The sequence below is a fragment of the Corylus avellana genome, chromosome 2 (assembly GCF_965113065.1).
Source record: "Corylus avellana chromosome 2, dhCorAvel1.hap1.2, whole genome shotgun sequence".
Lineage (NCBI taxonomy): Eukaryota > Viridiplantae > Streptophyta > Magnoliopsida > Fagales > Betulaceae > Corylus > Corylus avellana.
In genome coordinates this window covers 47,552,118-47,574,051 of record NC_142491.1, presented here as the reverse complement: position 1 = coordinate 47,574,051, position 21,934 = coordinate 47,552,118, and the positions used below count along the sequence as shown (strand labels likewise).

Sequence of the window (21,934 nt, the reverse complement as noted above, 5' to 3'; positions counted from 1 at the left end):
ACACTTAAAAAAGGCCAGAGTGGCCAAAGGGTAGGAGTAGGACCTAATTAGCTAGACAACATAAACATTTTAGGCAAAAATCAAAGAGCAGACGCCTGATACCATTTATAAAATAAAATAAGAAACAAATAAAAAAACAAACGAACAAACACCATCGACTTAAAACCAGCCGTGTGCAAACCAAGCATATGTACAAGCTTATTATCCCCTCGGATTTTCAAGGAGAAGCTTGTGGCCTACCCTATAAGAGGCATAAGCAGCGATGCATGCATACTCAACTTGATTCTCATCAAGTACCCTTTTATCCCAGTTACTCCAGCGCACATCCGGAGGCTTCTTCATAGAAACACCCAAAACTTCAGAAGCCAGTCTCTCCAAGCCAGGCTTACCTGCGAAACGACCCGGCCATTGTCTCGTTGCCAGCTCACTGATGTCGGCGCTTTTGTTACATTCTATCCCATAATCATCATTGAGCTTGGCTATATCATCAGCAACCCTAACCCCAACAAAAGTGAAGTTGGAGTCCATCAAAAAGCTCTTGAGGGGCTGCGGGATGCAGTCCGTATACAAGAGTTGAACGATGAGGCACTTTTCACCAATACAAAGCTGAAGTGTTGCAGCCTTGTTGTTCTCTTGACGTGATGAATTCGGCCTCCATTCTATGTCTAAGCCAACAACTACCATGGGTTTTCCATCGTACATTGAAAGGATTTCGTGAACCCATTCGTCTATAATGCTAGATTTGTCTGTGACTGTTGCTTCTATGGTTTTCCCATCAAATTTGACACAATATTTGGAGGTGGTAGGGTTGAAAGTTATGGTATTGGTGGGATATCTGTTCAATGTCGCAAACATGGCTAAATTCTTACGACTCCGATAAGAAATTAACCCTCAGCTTTGCCTTGAAACATTTACAGACACTTTCGGGTATTTATAGCGTTCAAATCCAATTAAAACATTTGCTTTTTTTCATCGAATGTGGTCTTAGCTTAAAGCGTTCAACTTCTATCCATCGCATGATCAGTACAATAATATTCCTTTCTGAAGCCTCACTTTGAAGTTTGTTCAAAGGAACCAATTCTTGTATGCTTTTAAGTACAACATATGGGGAAAAAAAATATGCTTGCATATGTACGAACGACCTCGATAGAATCACAAACTTTGAGAGATTATCATGTTAGTGTAACTTTGTAGTACTAGTAGAATAGATTCACTTCATTGAGTGTCCCCCATATTTTTAGGTGGAAGTTTAGGGATTTTCGCAAGTACATAACAGGGGAGCTAGAGAAAACTAAACAGCGGGAGAGAAAAATAGGGAAGAAAATGGAAATGCTTCCAAACACTAATACCATGAAGTGAAACAATATGGGAGGAACCACCTTGAACAACTGAAATATGTCTACTGCATTGTCTACACATACAGAGTCTTGGTTCAATTAATGAAAGCAAAATAACTCTAATGTAAATCCAAGTATTGAAAAACCAAAACACATTATCCTAGAAGGCGACGATCTTATAATATCCAACTCATCCAGAATTGGTGCCAAACAACTAATAGAATTGGAGATCTGTCAAGTTATAAATGGCATGTACTCGTTATATTTTTCCATTTTCCATTTTCCATTTTAAAAGATGATCCACCATGAATAGACGTATAAATACCAACCTATAATTAATGTTATACAACATATTTTTATCTCGCTTTAAACCAATATTTTTAATTAAAAAAAAAGTGGAATTTATTCTAAACTATCTCACAGCCAATACCTTCTATATCAACGGACAATACCTTCTATCAACACTCAACAAAGAATATTTCATGCTGAAAAAGATTAGTCCTCTTGTGAACCAAGAATTGTATTTTTGCCATCGACGAATTGAAATAATTTGACCACTTAAGAGATTCCTCTTCTTGATGGATCCGGCTTACATGCTGTAATTGAATCAACAGTCAATATTGAATTTTAAAGTTGACTTAATTTTAAAAGTATTTAATAGGAGAGAGAAAATGAAAATAGATTTTAAGAAATTCAATATTGACCGTTGATTAAAGTACATCATACATATTGTTATTTTAATAACAGCATGTAAGCTAAATCTCTTGATATAAAGCATTAAGAGGTGAATGACAGGAGCATTAATGGAGGATAAGAGAGGTGCGTCGAAACAAATGCCTGACAATACCATACCATACCATTCATTAATTATCATGAAGACAAGATTTGCAAATTAAAAAGAAAAAGAAATACCTCCAACATTCATAAAACAAACTAAACAAATTAAGGCTCACACTTCAAAAGGCTAAGAGTAAGACCTTAATTAGACAACATTAAAAAATAAAAATAAAACACCATTGACATAAAACCGATCGACTGTGTGCAAACTGCAAAGCAAGCATCTGCAAAAGCTTATTAATTATCCCCGGCCCTTAGACTAATTCAAAGTTCAAAGAGAAGCTTGTGGCCTACCCTATAAGAAGCATAGGCATCGAGACAAGCATACTCAACTTGATTCTCATTAAGCACCCTTGCCTCCCAGTTACTCATGCACACATGCTTAGGCTTCTTCATAGCAAGCCCCGAAACTTCCAAAGCCAGATCCTTCAAGCCAGGCCTACGAAACCGGCCCGGCCATTGTGCCTTTGCCAGCTCACGGATGTCGGCGCTTTTGTTACTTGGTAGCCCATATTCATTGTCGAGCTTGGCTATGTCGTCATCAACCTCAATCCCAACAAAAATGAAGTTGGAGTCCATCATAAAGCTCTTCAGGGACTCGGGGATGTAGTCCGAATAGAAGAGTTGAATGATGAGGCACTTTTCATCAATGCAAAGTTGCAGGGTCGCAGATTTGTTGCTCATTGAACGGATTGGATGAGGCCTCCATTCAATGTCTAAGCCAACGACAGTGGGTTTTCCATCGCACATGGAAAGGATTTCCTGAACCCCAGTGGCGGAGCCAGACAATTCACATTGAGGGTGCCGCTAAAATTTTTTTTGTGCTCTGAAAATTTGGTAATTCACACAATATATGCATCACACAAAAAAAAAAAAAAAATCTATAAAAGTTCATAAATATGTGCTCAAATTGATATATTAGAAATGTAACATGTCGACACTATATCAAAAAGACAGAAATACTAAAAAAAAAAAAAAAAAAAAGTGTCTAGAACTACACTTTACGATCTCTTAGAAGTACAAAATTATCAAGTAGCGAATCTAAATCGAAGCTCTCAGCAATTTCTCTTTCAATATAAAGAACTAAACTATTTGCAAGAAAATCATCCTCAATTTTGTTGTGAAGTTGTATTTTAACAATTTTCATAGTTGAAAATGCTCGTTCGGTAATTACTAACATGTATTATTCTCTTAATTTGATCAAAGCCTAAAGAGTTTAAACAATATCTTAATATAACACAACAACAGCAATATAACACTTCCGGAATAAAAAAAGTAAGCAGATTCTTACACTTTAAAACACAAAAATCCATACTTTGTAGTTCATGACCACCCATGAAATGAAAAAAAAAAAAAATGCCAAACTCTACAACTGGGAGTCCCAGTTGTGATCCCCATTAGTCTCCTAGCAGCAATTTGTATTCATATATATATATATATATATATATATGTGCCAGTGAGTGACCTAAACTATTCAGTCACTGAAAACCCATTTTTATTTTAACAAACCTTTAATCTAGATTGTGTTTTTTCTTTTCTTTTTTGTTTGTTTGATTTGGGAAACTAGGTTAGCCGAATTGAGAAATAATTACATGTCTAACACTAAAAACTAGAGAAGAAAAAGAATATGCCAATAAAGATGGGGACCAGAAATCTTGGGATATCTCAGTGTCACTGGTAAGTGGTAAAAAACTAAAAATCCAGCCCCAATAAGTTCCTGAAGTAGCCACATAGTAGGGAAAAAGAAAAAAAAAAAAAAAAATTTAAATTGTTGGGGGTGCCACGGCACCCCAACCACCAACGTGGCTCCGCCACTGCTGAACCCATTCATCTATGGTGCTACCTTTGTCTGTGACTGTTGTTTCTATGGTTTTCCCAGCAAAGTTGACACAGTATTTGGAGGTGGTAGGGTTGAAAGTTACGGTATTGGCGGGGTTTCTGTTATAACCAAACATGGCTTCTACCTTCTTATTACTCGATCAGATATGAAATTACCCGTAATTAGCTTTGGCTATTTATAGCCTTAAAATCATCAATGCAATTGAACTTTAATTTGCTTTTCTTCATCGAATATATGTGGCCGGTCTTAAGTAGGCGTTCCAACTAATTCTTCTATCCATCACATCGATCAGTTCTCTCTTTTTTGAAGCCTCACATTGAAGTTTGTTCAATGAAGTAATCATCTTGTACGTTTTTGTGTGCCACACAATAACTGATGCAAAGTGTGCTTTAAGTACAACATATGGGGAAAGCGACAAACATGCGATCAACAAGATGAATGTTAGAAATGAGTTTTTGGACCTAACTCAACCCAAAAGTTAGTTCAGGAGTTGAGATTTTTTCTCACCCTTATAAATGACCAATCTCCTTAATATCCAAGCAATGTGAGACTTCCAACACGCTCCCTCACATGTGACCAGAGGACATTCAAGCCAACACATGCGACAATGGGTGATAGTGGGCCACAACTAATTAATTGGGCTCGGCTCTGATACTATGGCAAACATGCAATCAACAATATGCATCTTAGAAATGGGTTTTGGGCCTAACTCAACCTAAAAGCTAACTCAAGAGTTGAGGCTTCCCCTCATCCTTATAAATGGCCCATTTCCTTAATACCCCGGCAATGTGAAACTTCCAACAGAAAAGATGTGCTTGCATATGTACGGCCTCAAACTTTTTGAGATAATCATTTTTTATTTTTTGGAAAGATATTATCATGATGATGTTTGTGATTTAGTAGAACAGATTCCCTTCGTGGTATAACTTGTATAACAGGTAATTAGGATACTGCCCATAAAACAAGCCTTTTTTTTTGGGTAAAGAGTGAAGACTAATAAAAAAAATTGCTCCCGTTGCAAGTTTCCAAGACGATCCCAATCGTCTAAAAGAAAGGAAAGGTTAACTACGTACGTACGTACATTTGTTTGTTTTTTCCTTCCCTATTTCATCTGACATTGTATAACAGAGAATATATAATGCAGTGACAAACTATATACTTCTCATGCATGCAGCAAAGTTCTGCAGTAATGAGCTTTTGCTATTACTTATTAGTGAATGTTCTGAATTTTGTTTGAATGGAAGAGTTTCACCCTATATGTACTCGCAAAAAAGAGAATCAAGAAATTTTAGACGCACCAGATTCTGTTACCATGATCTTAAAAAGAAACTCGATCTGCTTGCTTGTTTGTGTGTTCTGAGCACCAAATTAATATGAACAAACAGAGGCATATTAAAGGTTTATGAAATATATATATGCGTGGGTATATATATTAATTAGCTAGTTAATGTCATGCGGATGTTCCACTATTGGCTTGAAAAAAGATCAAACAGCAACCGAGCATCACCGAAGAACCCAATTATATATCGGATTTACCCGAAAATGATCAGTTGAATGTTGCTTTTGTTGATATTTGCATTGCCTGGCTTTACAAAAATATTAGCTGATTCATTTCATCGATCTGTGGTATCTTGAGATTTTGATGAAGATCATATTCCAGTGGTTTTCCTAGTAAATGGTTGCTAATTGCTATCAAAAATTAAATGTTCTTCGATCCCCTTTTCTTTATTTATTTATTATTATTATTATTTGTTGTTGTCGTCGTCATTTTTAACTTTTAAATTAAAGCACTATTTAGTTTTCGTTACCAAACAAAGTATATATAATAACTTCAAAAAGCACTTCATGCATGCAATTACCAAACACTAAACAGTTTCTCAGTACTAGAGCTTTTAAGCAAAGTCCAACCTCTATTTTTTAAAAGAAATGTTACACACAGTCATACTCTCACATTTTCTTATTTAACATTTAAAATTATTATTAAATTTGAAATTAATATTCAAATAATTAACGATTCTATCTCAAATTCAATAATAATTTTAACAATTACTTCAATATATATATATATATATATATATATATATATAGTATTACACTTTTTTAACGCAATCCCAAACGCTAAACGGATGAGTGTGACAGAAAAATAAAAAATTAGGCAAATATGAATAAATTGGTTAATAATTAGTTATATACAATATGGGAGGAACTACCTTTGACAACTGAAATATGTCTAGTCTCTAGACATACAAATGCATATTATACTCTATGATCTAGCTACCATGAAAATGCATAGACATATATATAATAAATAACATAATATAAGATCCTGTACCCGCCTGAGTTGAACCGGGCCGGATCTTTGTTCCCAATTCTAAAACCCTACCGAAAATCCAACCCTCCCCCAAACCCTGTCGTCCGGCTCTCCTCTGCTTCTGTCACTCACAATGCTCTCCCGTCTCCTCCCCAAATCCTCACATTTCCGTCGCCTGACCCGACTCTCCTCCAAATCACATCCATATCCCCACTCCCATTTCCCCCCAAACCCTTATTTCTCTCCCCTCCCCAAATTCTTTTCTAGCGACAACAACGGCAATGGCAAATTTGACCAATCCGCATCGACTCCCTGGAATCTCTCCGGCCAAAGCGAGGGAAAATTCGACCAATTCTTCACCCAGGAATCCGGAGACGTTGCCGGGACCTCTCCGTCCGCCGAGAACGACGAGTCTTGGCTGAGAGCAAGCGAGGGAAAGACGCGTGGCGATGAGGAGTGGGCCACAGCGGAGGGGTACAAGCCCTGGAGCTTGGTGGAGGAGGAGGACAAGGACGACTTGTTCGGTTTCAAGGAGGAGGTTGTAAGGGAGGTCGGTGAAACCGGGGTTGAGAGTAGTTACAGTACTACTTCTGGGGGTGATGACGCTGAGAAGGAGAGGGCTGAGGAGGCTATGAGGCTCCAGAGGGAGGAGCAGGAGCTCACTGCTATACTCAAAGGTACATCAATGACCCCCACATTGCGCCAACATAACATACGAGATAACAAATTTTAATTATTCGTAATTTTGACTTATCAGTTTGTGCGTATGTGGTTTTTTTTTTTTTTTAGTTTCTTTTGTTTGACGTTTTTTTCTTTTTTGGTTTGTGATAACGCTTCGTTGGGGGTGGTTAGGATGAGTGATGGGTATTTTGAATAGAAAGGATGCCTAGGATGATGGGGATACTTTGTTGGGTGGTAGCATAATGAAAACGGGGTTTCACTTTGTTGAATTTTGAATGTTACTTTGAAGTATGGAATTTATAGATGAAATAAACTTGGGGTGGATTATGATTCAGTGACTGTTAGTGGGAATAGTGCCTTCAATTTTATGCAGATGTTAAATCTTGCCAAGTATCTGTCAGTAGGATATTCAGATGGATTTTTGAACGGCACTCTTTGATAGTGGAGTGCTAAATGAAAGAAACTGAACATGGGCGTACAGTCTTTTAGTTAAGATCGGAGCTTAGGAATTCTGATTAGTGAATATGAGTCTCATTTTTTCTTCTTCTTAATTTTAAGGTGAAAACCATCATGTTCCCGATATCAGCTCTGCAAATTATCAACGAATATTATACTGATTAAATGTATATAATTGCAGGTCCAAATCGTGCATTTGGCGACCTCATTGCTGCATCTGGAATCACAGATGAAATGCTGGACAGTTTGATTGCCCTAAAGGACTTTGAAGGGATTGAGGGATTGCCGCCTCTAAGTGAAATAGAGGAAATTCGGTATGATAAAAATACGAGAAAAAACACAAGAGCAGACATAGAGCGCCAGAAACAGGAGGAGGTTGCTAAAGCAAGAGTGAGACAAGTAGATGACAAGGGTAGAGCTTATGGAACTGGGAGAAGGAAATGCAGCATAGCCCGTGTCTGGATTGAACCTGGTGATGGAAAATTCGTTGTTAATGATAAACAATTTGATGTCTATTTTCCCATGCTTGATCATCGTGCTGCTCTCCTGCGTCCTTTTTCTGAGACAAAGACCTTGGGCCTTTGGGATGTCAGCTGTACTGTGAAAGGAGGTGGAGTCTCAGGTGAGTTTGAGTGTTCGTAGCTAAAAATCTATTTCTAGCTTTATATTTGAACTTCTATGATCATTTTGATTAGCTTGAGTTCAGTTTTTGCTCGAAGGAAACAAAGGAGAATCTTGTTTTATTGTATGCTTTTCCCCCCTTCCCTCACTGTTTTCCATATTTCCTGTTTTCCTCCCCCAACTTGTAACCTTTTGAACAGTCTTTCATGGATTCAGGTATAATCCACAGTAGGTAAGGGATGGGTTAAAAGCTCCATAGCTACTGAACAATGAATGAAGATATGTTCCAGCATTTCTTTGTTGCCTTTGCTCAACTTCTATTAGGCAAATCCATCGTCGACTAATCAAACACCCCAAATTTAGTCCCGTTATTTCTTCTTTTACTTGTCAATTTGAGTTTATTGTTATTGACTAACATATGAATAAATCTGTGCTCGTTAAAGATAGATTTTAATCTGAAAGGAACAAGAAAAATTAAATGTTTTTCACTTCTTATAAGTAGCAGATATATCAACATATTTAATGATATATGTGTAGTCTTAAACTTTAGTGCCTAGGGTGGGTAAGATGAATCCTTGTCCTTCATATATTGTCAGAAGTCATGGAGATACAAATGTCTGAAAGACGGATTTAGGTTGATTTCCTCTCTTGGTATGATGATGTGATCCTTTTTTCCCCTCTTCCCAACCCATGGTTTAAAGAATTCTCTTGATCTTTGTACTCCGTACTGGAACTTTTATCAATAATTAACAATTAGGTACATGTTCAGTTATTTATTTATTTATATTATTTATTTAAATCGGCAATGCTATCGTAGTACTTTGGTTGTGGTATGGTGATTGATACAAGAAAAAAGAAAGGGGTTCTGGTTCCTACTTAAGTGAAATTGCTCATGTTCATACTTACATTTGTTTTTTTACCTTGACTTCCCATTATGTGCTTTGATTTCCATGATATCCTGAAAGTGGTTTGCTTGCAGCCATGGGGGTTAGTCCCAACTCAAAGGGATTGGTTACATCCTTGATTTTGTTAACCATGTAAGCCAAGCTTGACCAAGCTGATGCTTTACTCAGCTCAGCTGGATAAGGCACTGGGGCATCATTGATGTGTTTTATGATTATATACATGAAATTTGCGTGACTCATATGTATTTGTATATGAAGATATACATACTGTTACAAGCCTGAATATCAAGTTTGTAGCGGGGTAATTTAGCGTAGGTTCTTAGAGGGAATCTGAACCTCCTTCAAACCAAGGATTTGGGAATAAACTTCTCTCTTTATTCAAAATCATTGTTTGAATAGACTTACACCCATTAACAATAAGACTCGTAATATAAAACAGCTCACAAACTGCTCAAAACTCCTAAACATGACTGAAATGTCTTTTTTCTTTTTAAAAAAATTATTTACTAATCCGTCTTTAGATTCTGGTGTGCTCCTTATCTTCAAGAGTTGCTTGGTTGTCCAACTGCTTTTCCTCAATTTGTGTGAGACTGACCTCTAATCTTTTTTCTCATGGACTTGGTTTGAGCTCCTTATCTTACAAAAATTCTTTTTCTGTTCATTTTATAGATTCCTTAACATTTTGGATTGTAAGTTTTTAGGGAAACCTTTTGCATGCATCCTGTACGCATAACGTCTCTCCTCTTACTAGTAAAATTTCTTAATACTTACTGAAAAAATGCACTCCTCCAGTCCGACTTCCAATTACATTCCTCCCTCTGCCTTAGTATGCTTGGTGTATCATTGATCTTTCATTTTCCTTAGCATGCTTGGTGTATCATTGATAATTTATTTGTGGTTGTTCGATGTTGACAAAGGTCAGAATATCAGCAACATTGTTTCCTTATTCAGAAAAGCTGCTGCCTTTCTTGAGGATTTTATTGGGGATTTTTGTCTTTAGATTTTTCTTTTTCCTAGCCATGATGTTTGGACCAAATGTGGAGGTTAAGGTCATTGGTTCAATCCCACACTTTTAGTATGTGTTCGAAGTTTATAGTAGATTGTGTTTGAACTTTCCACTATCCTTTTTTCTATCAATTTTTAATTATTTGTGAATATAGAAGAATTTAAATGCGCCTGATGACAGGTCAAGTTGGAGCAATTCGATTGGGGATCAGCAAGGCCTTGCAAAATTGGGAACCAGACCTTCGTCCTGCACTAAAAGATGGTACAATCTCTAAAAGCAGATTAGCATTCTTTCTTGTGCCTCAAAATTCCATAATCTGCTTGTTAACCCAGCTTTATCCCCTCCCGTTGTATAAAAATGGCTTGCTTGGTGTGTTCTGGTCATTCTATAAACTAGTTGACATGACCTTACAATCAATTTTTTCGCAAAAGAATCTTTTGGCCTTGTGTCTTGCTTGCTCTTCATGTGTTAGGTTATGATCTTCTGCTAAAGCACTTAATTTGTTTACCAGCTGGCTTCTTGACGAGGGACGCACGTGTGGTGGAAAGGAAGAAACCAGGCAAAGCAAAAGCAAGAAAGAGCTTCCAATGGGTCAAGCGTTAATTATTGGTTTGTATTGGAACTTGCTCTGCTGCAGGACCAGTTTTTTGTGGAACTTCAATTTTGCTCGGAGATACGCTTGTTTGGTCTGGTGTTTATTTTGTAATGCAGATTGTATCCGAATGTGCTTCTTAGGTGCTGCTAGAATTTTAGCAATCAGCATAAAGAAATTATTGTTGAATCAAACATTTGTTGGGTTGTTGCCTCATTTTAGCTTATTTTCTCTCCCCATCAATAGAAGTCTGAGTTTACCATTTGATGCATCATTCTTCATTGGCAAGAAACTTTAGTTCAATGACTACTACTACTACTACTACTTCTATCTCCTTTTCATTTTTTTTTTTTTTTAAATTATCTTTAGGAAGTGAGCTCTTTCTAGTTTATAGTATGATGCTCTGTCTGTGGCCACTGGCCATGACTCATAAGGTTTCATTTTTCCCGCATAACTTGAAAAGTAGAGACGGGGATGCAGCAAAGTAGTTTTGGACAAAAAGACAATTCTCTTTGGAGTTAATGTAGCAAAGATTTAACAAAATTAATTAAATGATTAAATTTATAAGTTTTTAATCTTTTGGTGTAAGTAGTAGTTTAACATATTTTATCTATATATTTAAATATTTCTTTTTTAATTAAATAAAGAAAAAAAAAACTTTATTTAAGAAAGAAAAAAGAGAAATGAATAAAAAAAAAGAAAAAAAAAGGGAAGGTAATGTTATATTCTACATTTTTATCCGACAACTATCCAACAATGCTAGTGTGATCAATCTTTGAATTTTTTTTTTCTTCATTAATTGATTTAATAGTTGGTTGAAATTGTCATATCAGTATTGTGAAATAACTATGTGACAAAAAGTAGTTTGTAGAATTACTCATAAATAAACAAAAATTTAGACTGAGCTACTATATTTTTTCAAATCATTTAAAATATTATTTGTTTATTCAATACAAAATTATTTATAAAAGAGAAAAGAAAAGAAAAATTCGGTACAGTATGTAGCTCAACTCTATTTTAAATTGGAGTTCAATGTGAAATTTATTTGGGAGACTTCTATTGAAATTATATAGTCAAGGCATGAATAATGCTCAAGCCATTTGAGATAAGCTGAAAGACTGCCACAATTCTCACTTCTTACAAAAAAGAAAAAGAAAAAAAGAGGCATATCTTATCTTTTATATATATATATATATATATATATATATAATAGAGAGTTTTTTTACAAAAGAGTCGGCTAGTTTGACATAAAACAAAATGATAGTTTTCTACCTTATTAAATTTATGTTACTTAGTAACTTTCTCATTAAATTATGAAATATGGTTTATTTTAGACGCTTTAAATGAGATGAACAACTAAGATCTTTGAGAGGCAAAAGTAAATTCAAGGGATTTTTAGCAAGAGACGGCAACAACTTCTCTTTGGGCCTTCGGGCAAGGTTTTATAGACGGACATTAGGGTTTAGGGTTTTTGATGTTTGCCAAGGCTATGTGGCTGTTAATGATAAGGTGGAGAATTGGATTCGGATACCCTCCTGCTATTAAGAAAAATGATTTTCTCATTTTCCTAATTCTAGCTGTCAGATAAATTTAAGGGTCCAAGATATCCCAATATCAAAACCCAAAAACAAACACAACCACAATGGATTATATATCTAATATGAATTAAAAAATTAATTATTAATTCATATTTGATATATAATCTAATGTGATTCTGTTTATTTTTGAGTTTCGATTCATCTGACGGTTACGATTAAAAAAATGAGAAACTCATTTTTCTTTATAATTGGAGGGGATCAAAATTCGAGCCCAACACTAAAACAATAATAATACAAGATTGAAACCTATGCAATGCACAAGTTTGTTTTTAAAAATGATAGGAAGGAAAAACAATAATAATGAGTGGATGCATAAATAAATACATAAAAAAGCTTCAAAGTATTATTATTATTATTATTATTATTATTTTTTATTTTTTTAATTATTTTTAAAATATTAATAATATTTTATTATTATTTATATTAATAGGACAAATGTCCCAACCCTAAGATCTCTCTAGACACATCTTGGCCATTGACCGGAATCCGACTCCCCCAGCAAACATCAAAAACCCTAAACCTAAACCCTAATGTCCGTCTATAAAACCCCGCCCGAAGGCCCATAGAGAAGTCGCTGCTGAAAACCCTAAAACTCTGCCTTCTCTTGCTGAAAACCGCTGTCTCTCATTCTCTCTCGACTCTCAGAGTAGCCGCAATGAGACCTCCTCGAGGTAACTTCCCTCTGTTTAGAACGTCTTTAGCCTAATGTAATGGTTTCTCGTGCTTGTTTCTTATTTCTCCGCTACCAGACTCAGTATTATCGGATTTGTTGTGTATCTATGAATCTCTGTAGTTGAAAGCCTTTGCTCTTTTTTTTTTTTTTTTGTTTTATGTTACGAAAAATAAACAATTAATCATGCACGGATGGGTGAGATTTTGAGTCATTTCACTTGCTCAACTTCTTTCATCTAACGAACAGAGTTCTTAGGTATTATTGACTTTCTGTTTCTGAATCATCAGTGTTTCGTTGTAGAAAATCAAAGTATGTAAGCTTTATATGGTTTTGTATATTTGCTCTACGACCCAACAGAGTTTTTATGGTTAGATCTTTGTTTGGTCTTTCTGATTGGTTGATCTTGGGCAGGGCGTGGCGGTGCCGGTGGTGGCAGGGGTTTTGGAGGCGGAAGAGGCGGCGACAGAGGTAGAGGTAGAGGTTTCGGTGGTGGAAGAGGGGGGGACAGAGGTGGTAGCGCCATGAGAGGCCGTGGTGGAGGACGAGGTGCTGGCCGAGGAGGTGGTGGAAGAGGTAGGGGTGGAGGTAGAGGTGGTATGAGAGGTGGAAGCAAGGTCGTTGTTGAGCCTCATAGGCACGGGGGAGTGTTCATCGCTAAGGGTAAAGAAGATGCTATTGTTACCAAGAATTTGGTCCCCGGTGAAGCTGTCTACAATGAGAAGAGGGTCTCCGTGCAGGTTATTTACTGCCACCAGATATCTTTATTTTTGAATGTGTTCGATTAAGTAACCCCTCAAGTTTACTTTGTTAAAATTGTGTCCAAGAAATCATGTACTCTTCCTTCATGAACAGTAGGTAATGGCTTAAGGGTTCAGGAAAAACTATCCCATTGCATCTCTAGACTATCGTGATTGTGCTGAACTTTAGACTTTTTGTTCTTGCTTGGTAAATATTATCATTTTTTCCTCCAGAATGAGGATGGAACAAAAGTTGAATACAGAGTCTGGAACCCATTTCGTTCGAAGTTGGCTGCTGCAATTATTGGTGGTGTTGATGAGATATGGATTGTGAGTATCTACTTCATGTTTTAATGCACTCCCAATTCTGTTCTTCATGTCTTTGATACATTATAGTTTTATAGTTATATGCATAATCAAAATGTTTTTATATTAATGTTTTAATACGTTTATTGAAGAAACCTGGTGCTCGGGTTCTCTACCTTGGGGCTGCTTCTGGAACCACCGTCTCTCACGTGTCTGACATTGTTGGTCCTGTAAGTCCCTATATGATATTGTAGTATTTAATATACATTTTTAATATTGGAAAGCGTTGCTGAAAAATAAGCAATTTTTCTTCTAGAATGGAGTAGTTTATGCAGTGGAGTTTTCTCATAGAAGTGGCAGAGACTTGGTTAATATGGCAAAGAAGCGTACCAATGTTATCCCAATCATTGAAGATGCTAGACATCCTTCCAAGTACCGTATGCTTGTTGGCATGGTTGATGTGATATTCTCTGACGTTGCCCAACCAGATCAGGTGTGCTCCTTGTGTGTTTTTGGCTCAATTCATTCTCAGAAATTTAAAAAGATACTAGGGGGTGGTACTATTTTCTGTTGAAGTGGTGGCGAGGTCTTTTTTTAATGCATGTGAAATGTCCCAGGTCTTTTTGCTGTGTTCCTTGTTGCTACAATAAGCTTGTTCCTAGTTCCTTGACAAACTATATTTTTTGAATATATGTTCAGAAGAGTTTTCATATTTTCATATGAATGTTGTTTTGCAATTTTGTTACTTGCCTAAAATTAGATAATTAGATATTTTTGGTGGTGTTTTCTGTCTTTTGGGTTTTTGCGGGTGTTTTTCTTGGTTTTATGTTTTTCCTGTTTTGTTGTCCTTTGTCCTTTGTTGTCTTTGCTTAGCTACAAAAAATAATTCTTTCATTATTTTGTGTTTGTTTACACTTGGTATTTGTAAGCTTTATATATATAATTTTTTTTTTACATTTTTATCTTGTACTGAATCATGATGCATATGATGAGTTAACTCGGATTCCCCTTCAAGACGAAATGGGTGATGAAAGCTCGAGTTTTCTGATGCGTTTTCATGAAGTCACGTTATTCTTTATTGTTATTGTGTGTATGCGTTTTTTTATATCTAGAGTATATGCTTTAACATAGTCTTTTATTTCTCCCTTCCCCTTAGTCTGAAATTTTGAATCCGTTTATAGTTCCTCTCTTACTGGATAGTTCTTGAATCTTTGTATGAGCTCCACAGCAGTTGGAGCTTTGTTTTGTGTACTTTTATATTTAGCAAAATGAAACTTGAAATTTAATTCTGGATCACCATTCAAGTTGATCATGTATGTACATGAATCGGAGCTTTGGCTCCTCGACTTTTCGGACAATGAATAGCTAGCTATCAAGTGTTATTCAAGTTGATCATGTATGTACATGAATCGGAGCTTTGGCTGCTCAACGATGAATGGCTAGCTATCAAGTGTTATTCTTTTATTGGGAGATTCAGTAGTTGGGTTCCATCTACCTGTACGCACTTTTACAGATATATTTTGGTCATGTTTCCTTTCCTGGTTCTCTGGTGGGATCTGTTGCTTCTCGGAAATGGTTGTCCCCAACTAACTCTGCCCGGGCTGGTATCTCCCCATCTTGCCTCTAGTCTGCTTTATGTGGATTTTCTTAAATCTTTACAGGCAAGGATTCTAGCACTGAATGCATCATATTTTCTGAAAGCTGGCGGCCATTTTGTAATTTCCATTAAGGTGCGTAGATACGTGTTTTTCTCCCCTATATGCCCACTGATTGTATAGAATCGTCAAGTGATGTACTTGAGCAATGAGTTGAAATTTGATGCTGATTATTTGGTTGTATGTTTCAGGCCAACTGTATCGACTCAACACAGCCTGCTGAGGCCGTATTTCAGAGTGAGGTGAACAAGCTGAAGCAGGATCAGTTCAAGCCATTCGAACAAGTTACTCTTGAACCCTATGAGCGTGACCATGCTTGTGTGGTTGGTGGCTACCGTGTCCCTAAAAAATCCAAAGCTGCTGCCTAGAGGGTAGAAATGTGGGGGCACATTTTTGTTTTTCTCTTGTTTTTTTTTCCGACTGAGGTGGGGGCATGTCTTAAGATATATGGTTATAGTTGGTATTGAAACATCATTGTTCCTCTCAATCTCTTCTAATTATTGTGGTTTAATCAATTCGATACTTTTTAATATAATATCGATGTCGTCCTAAGCATTGTCTGGTGTTGCTTATCTTTTTGCCACTCAAATAAATGTTTTTGCATTACTGCAAAGAGAAAGGGCTGGCAAAGATGCCAAAGAATATCGAGAGAAGCAAAAATGTTCCGTCAACTGCGTACTATGGAGCTGAAAGTTTTCACCAAAAACGAGTAGAATGGGAGAATGCTTTTTAACATTCTACCTACCATCTCTTTTCTCTCTACTGTTTTTTTTTTTTTTTTTTTGGAAAAAATCAAAATGATGAAGTGAAGATGGTGGGTAGAATGAAGTGAATCATTCCTCGAGTAGAATGTTTGGCATAAAGATCCCCAGTGTCCAAGACGATCTAGTAACAAATCTCTTTTGGTACGGAAATCATTCCATATAACGTGGATCATTCATTAGGTGAGGGCTTCCTTCCATATTCTTGGTTCTGAGAGGATGGCAACTTTTCAAGACATAAACTTACCGTCCTGGGCCAAGTTGTGCAGCCAGGGCCTCCCTAGCTCGACCAAGGGAGCCCCTTCTCTCACTCCCATGTTATTATTCCTCTTTGGAGGAATAATAAGTATTTGGATCGAAGATTGGCATTTTTCAGTCAACAGACAAGACTTTGAGCTATTGAAACTGTATAAACTCTAAACATTCTATCTAGTCCTCAAAAAAAACTCATCCATCATTGAGGAGAGGAGTGAGGTGAGCAGCACTTAATCGCCGCCTTATAGAGTCATAGGTAGTGGAATTATTTGCATTGACAATTGATGTAATTGCATAACAATGTCAATGAATGTGAGATCCTGTCCTTCAGTATTTAACCTACAACTAATTTCATTTTTTTTTTTTTTTTGCATTGACACAGTATACATACGAAATGAACAAAATTAAGAAATTGAACATGCGGTAATGGAGAATGCTTGGGCAAATCTGATTGTGCTGGTGTTATTAACGGAGTGACTATGAATCTAAGGATACACTTAAAACCTTAATAAGTGTATGTAAAGCAAAAAACCCGAATGAAAAATAAAAATTGTCAGAAGTGGGATTTGAACCCACGCCCTCTCACGAAGACCAGAACTTGAGTCTGGCGCCTTAGACCACTCGGCCATCCTGACTTGGATGGCTTTTGTGCCTCTTTTGTCCACATCACTAATTCTTACTGATAGAATATTATTACAAAACAATCGGATGGATGGGGGCTGTGTAAAGTACTATTAGAAAGCATTTTTTTTTTGGGTATTTTTTAGTACCTGGTGTGGGCGAAAATTTTTGGTCAATGGAAAGATTTATCATTGTTTAGGCGTAAGACAGTTTTTGAAGCTTGTCTCCTTAGAAAAAAAAAGAAAAACTAAGTCACTGAGAAAGGGCTTGGTTATGGATGGACCAGATTCAGATGAGTCTTTTTCAGCAAATCTGTAAAATTCTGGACGGTATTGTAGATGATGATATCAGGGCAGAGCTTCGTATATTCACTCGTATCATTGTAATTGGCAAAGCAGTGCAATTTGAATGATTTGTGAAACATCAGTTGATCACGATATAAATAGGAGCAATTGATACAGAATCTGTTCATAAAAATGTAAATCTTTAGCAGAATCAGCAGAGTTAGCTGAGAGCTTATGATGAGGCCTACATTCAAACATGCATCTCCAATTATCGATGTTTTCGCTGCTATCTTCAGCTCAAAATTGAGGCTTATTTGAAAATTGTACTAGTTTATTTGGGACCAGTTAAGGCACTCAAAAAAATAGTTGGCCAGATTTCTAATCAGCAACTTCACACGTTCTCATCTATCTTCTCGATTTTGATGTCTTGGCCACCCCACTTCCTCATGCGGTCTGACGTTTGTTCAACCTGCCAGTGATTTCTTATCAATATACTTATTATTTTCAACCTTTCTATACACACAAATACAATGAGACCTTCTCCACCAAACATACAATCATCCAAGAGAATCAGCACCATCTAAATGTCTCTTTACCTCTTGTAATTTTTTTTTATATATCAGATGTAAAATTTCTTTTTCTCTTTGAAAAAAATCCAAGACCCACCAGATGCTTCCAGGGTCAAGTAAATTAGAAGTTTCAAAACATCAAGCTAACATAGCTTTTTCATAGGAGAATTTTCCTTACCTCCTTGTTCCAGTTGGTTCTAGATAGTACAATCACGAGAAGCAAAGTTTGTAGAGCAGTTCCACATATCATGCCCCCCCAAAGTCCCTGAAATCGTGAAATTCATTAGCAATGAAACTAATTAATAGGAGAGGAAACAACATAAACAGAGTCGTCAATGCAAGTAAATCATTTTTTTTTTTTTCCCGTTTTGGATTGATGATCATGGATATATATTAATGGAGACACTGCAGATTATGATGAAAAGGAAACGGATCAAATAAGGCCCTCTTCTTTTTCAAGAGACAATGACTAAGCTTAGATTGAGGCATTGATAGGAAGGCTTTTACAATGAAAGACAGCTTATTAGTATAGCAGCTGGAATTCAAATACTTTACCGCTACTCCCAAATTTGCTTTGTAACCAAGAAGGTATCCAAGTGGAAGCCCGAAAATGTAATAACTACCCAAGTTGATATAAGCCACCAATGCTTGCCACCCACCTCCAATAGCAACGCCTGTAAAAATGATTCCAAGAGATATTATAAGAAGAGGAATGAGTTATGAGAGGCTTATTTTACAACATAGAAGTAGGAGAAGCCAAATAATAGGATACCTGAAATCACAGGCTGAACACTATTAAGAACCATGGTCACACCAAGAAGGAATGCTAGTTTAGAGACAGCTTGTCGTAACTCTACACTGCTTGTGAAAATGATGGCAAAATAGTCCTTGGTAATCAGGATAACCACCATGAAAAAGATCCCCAGGAGTAGGGACTGAAAGACTGTCACATAAACAGAGTATTTGGCAGCTCTTGGATGTCCTAATCCAAGTTCATTAGAAACTCGAACACTGCAAATGTAGAATAAAGGAAGATCAGCTACACGGATTTTCTTTGAACAGTTTGACTGAATCTTTAAATTGTTAATCAAGTACTTTTACAGCAATACATGACACAGTGTCATAGTGATCAATTATTACTTGTTTTATGGTCATCACCCATGTCTAATTTGACACTTTAAAGTGTTACTTGTCATAAAATGCTATTGAAATAGATTCAGAGTATTGGTTATGTACCTTATAGCTGCATTTATTCCAATGAACAACATTGCTTCCCACCCGTTGAAATTCATGCTGAAAGATAAAAGTTGAATGAATTAGTACAAAGTAATTAAGGAAAATTCAAAATTGTGAACATGGAAATCAAATATAAGAGATCAAACCATGGAAACCAATACGTTGAGAGGTGCATAATCTTAACTGTTCATGCTGTCAAAAACATACATATATTGTGCTCCAAAAGATAGTGTAATTAAAGGTATTCTAGAGCGTTAAAGTATTAATTAAATGATTGAAATGAGATCAATGTTTCTTCAGCAACAGAAATCAAACTCTTTTTTGGTTTTGCAAGCTTTCAAATGGTTAAATCATTTGCTTAAGTTTTTGGGATGGGTGATGATTTAATATGATATCAGAGTCAAATGTTTTAAGTTCAAACATATATAATATATTGATCAGTTCACCTCCCTAAATATTTAAGCCTTACCTATGAAGGAGGGTTTGAGTGAATATAAAATTATCCCTTCCTATAATTTTGCAATTTGATAGCAGAAGCATCAAGCAAGCAAGAGTATGCCTCACAAGTTGTGAGCTTACCAAATAGAGAGGGAATCAACAGCAATGATGGCATTATCAAGGTGGCCAGTTAGAATGATTATGCTCATCATATACCAAATCTCTAGGCAAAGCATAACCGCTGATGCAAGGGAGAGCCTAACAAAGGCCCATATATCGTTGAATGCCGTCCAGGACAGTCCAGTCCAGCCTTCGTTGCACCAAACTGTAACATACACAACCTGAGCCACGGCGATCTCCCAACCTGTGATATTAAATGCTACGGCTGCACCAGTTAACCCCCAATCGAATACATATATGAAGAGCCAAAGCAGCCCAACGTGTATGATTAGAGCCACAAACCCAATCCAAGCGAGCACAGTAACCTTGCTCTGGGCCTGGAGGAACTTCGAGGTGGGGAAGTTGATGGCAAGTGAGAACAACTGAGGAATGATTAGTATGGTGAATTCTCCCGCAAGATCAGCTATCTCATCTGCTTGCCCAAGAAGCTTTAGAATTGGGGTAGCAAATACGTAAATTGGCAAGAGAATGATGCAGGAGACCCATAGGATTATCCATGAACGTTGCATGTAAACACCCAGCAGGTAAACTTGTCCAGCACCAAAAGCTTGGCCACAAAGCGTCTCAAGGGCACTCCCCATTCCAAGCTGTACAATAAAATATTAATTAGCCTCATCTCTCTCTCTCTTTCTCTCTCTGTTCTAGCAGGCACCTGACGGCCACCAAAAGATCCACATAACCGCATACAGTACATAAAGTATGGAACGAATTCATTGTCTTTCAATTCATGTAGCTTACAATTCAATGTGGGATTGGGATTGAGAAAAAAAAAAAAAAAAAAAAAAAAAAACTATAAATCAAACACAAGAAGCGCATGTAATATATAGAGTACATATGATAGAATACATAGATCACAATAAAAAAATAATAATACTTAATTGACACACATACATACACATACACATGCATGCATGTGACTATGCACATCCACATTACACATACATACAGCTGCAGATGGATTCTTTAGACAGACAGAAACAGAGCAGAGAGAGAGAGGGAGAGGAGAAAACCATGAAGCCGAAGGAGAAGGTGCCAACGACGGAGAGAGCGATAGCGACGGCAGAGAGCTCGATATCTCCCATGTGGCCGACGAAGATGTTGGTGACGGAGTTGGTCCCGAACTGGCACAAAATGTTGAAAGCAATGGGCCCCGCTATCTTCCACATCTTCACCGTCTCTCTGCAGAACACCCGGCGCACCTCCGCCACGGTCCTGGCCGGCGAGTAGTCCCCATCCCCGTCGATCAACGGCGTCTCCATTCCGGCGGTTGTGTCGGGGGCAAGCAAATTAGCTGCTCGGAGTAGTGGGAGTCGTTAGAGTGATAAGTGGTAGGTTCGGTTTTGAAAACTGAACCGACTGGTTGTTGCGCTTTGAATGACCTCCTTTCCTACACCGTACACATACACAGCTCATGCTTCTTTCATGTCATCATCTTAATTTACGTCTTCAACCCATCATTTTCGTTTTCCAATTTCAGAGAACCAAACAAAATAACATATATATATATATATATATATATATATATATATATATGCTTAATTAACATGCATATATATATGTGAGAGAACAAATTTAGAAAATAATATACAATTAGCAAATAAATATTCCTTGATACATGGGGCCCTTTTTTTTTAATTTATTTTTTAAATGTGATTTTTATTTATCAAAGTTTAATGCATAATATTAATGAGAAAATATCTAACGGTGCCCTGGGGAATGATTGAGAGGGTGGGTGTGAATGTAAAATGATATGTACACTTGTCATACCTACTGTCACCGTGTGACGTATATACTTTATCAGAATTTTGGACGCATTCTATAAGTTTCCTGCTCATTGTACCTATATATGCATATGCCACAAAATTCAACAACTTATATATATATATATAGCGCATCATCATTCCTTATTCCTCACCACTCATTTTTTTGGGAAAAAAAAAAAAAAAAAAATTGAAACTGTTAAGAGCACTACTAAAGCCTATTGGTCTCTGCCCAACAAAAATTTTACAAAAAAAAATTAGGTACTAAAAAATTT

General features: G+C 36.7%; 5 protein-coding genes and 2 non-coding genes across 7 annotated transcripts; 3 read left to right on the top strand and 4 right to left on the bottom strand.

The window, feature by feature from the left end:
* Positions 1 to 93: 93 nt before the first annotated feature.
* Positions 94 to 855, bottom strand: LOC132188394 (3'-5' exonuclease-like). The gene has a single exon (XM_088513949.1). It carries the CDS (start codon positions 853 to 855, stop codon positions 202 to 204), a length of 654 nt encoding a protein of 217 aa, XP_088370075.1. The 3' UTR covers positions 94 to 201.
* A 1,583-nt stretch (positions 856 to 2,438) lies between these two features.
* Positions 2,439 to 4,129, bottom strand: LOC132188466 (3'-5' exonuclease-like). Its single transcript, XM_059602924.2, has 2 exons — positions 3,977 to 4,129; positions 2,439 to 2,936 (listed from the first exon to the last, which is right to left on the bottom strand). The coding sequence occupies exons 1-2, from the start codon at positions 4,127 to 4,129 to the stop codon at positions 2,439 to 2,441; spliced, it is 651 nt and encodes a 216-aa protein (XP_059458907.2).
* Positions 4,130 to 6,333: 2,204 nt separating this feature from the next.
* Positions 6,334 to 10,860, top strand: LOC132168145 (Ribosomal protein S5 domain 2-like superfamily protein). The gene is made up of 4 exons (XM_059579237.2): positions 6,334 to 7,002; positions 7,644 to 8,084; positions 10,175 to 10,255; positions 10,506 to 10,860. The coding sequence occupies exons 1-4, from the start codon at positions 6,459 to 6,461 to the stop codon at positions 10,595 to 10,597; spliced, it is 1,158 nt and encodes a 385-aa protein (XP_059435220.2). The 5' UTR covers positions 6,334 to 6,458; the 3' UTR covers positions 10,598 to 10,860.
* Positions 10,861 to 12,656: 1,796 nt separating this feature from the next.
* LOC132168021 (rRNA 2'-O-methyltransferase fibrillarin 1) lies at positions 12,657 to 16,090 on the top strand. The gene is made up of 7 exons (XM_059579089.2): positions 12,657 to 12,855; positions 13,269 to 13,594; positions 13,829 to 13,924; positions 14,053 to 14,130; positions 14,217 to 14,393; positions 15,562 to 15,630; positions 15,747 to 16,090. The coding sequence occupies exons 1-7, from the start codon at positions 12,840 to 12,842 to the stop codon at positions 15,921 to 15,923; spliced, it is 939 nt and encodes a 312-aa protein (XP_059435072.1). The 5' UTR covers positions 12,657 to 12,839; the 3' UTR covers positions 15,924 to 16,090.
* LOC132168326 (small nucleolar RNA snoR60) lies at positions 14,880 to 14,952 on the top strand. Its single transcript, XR_009438842.1, has one exon. It is a non-coding gene; the product is annotated as a small nucleolar RNA snoR60 (small nucleolar RNA).
* Positions 16,091 to 17,122: 1,032 nt separating the features above from the next.
* On the bottom strand, positions 17,123 to 17,206 carry TRNAL-CAA (transfer RNA leucine (anticodon CAA)). The gene has a single exon. It is a non-coding gene; the product is annotated as a tRNA-Leu (tRNA).
* Positions 17,207 to 17,635: 429 nt separating this feature from the next.
* Positions 17,636 to 21,366, bottom strand: DTX35 (detoxifying efflux carrier 35). Its single transcript, XM_059597812.2, has 7 exons — positions 20,910 to 21,366; positions 19,861 to 20,486; positions 19,282 to 19,338; positions 18,818 to 19,056; positions 18,601 to 18,719; positions 18,224 to 18,310; positions 17,636 to 17,945 (listed from the first exon to the last, which is right to left on the bottom strand). Exons 1-7 carry the CDS (start codon positions 21,156 to 21,158, stop codon positions 17,868 to 17,870), a joined length of 1,455 nt encoding a protein of 484 aa, XP_059453795.1. The 5' UTR covers positions 21,159 to 21,366; the 3' UTR covers positions 17,636 to 17,867.
* Positions 21,367 to 21,934: the final 568 nt, after the last annotated feature.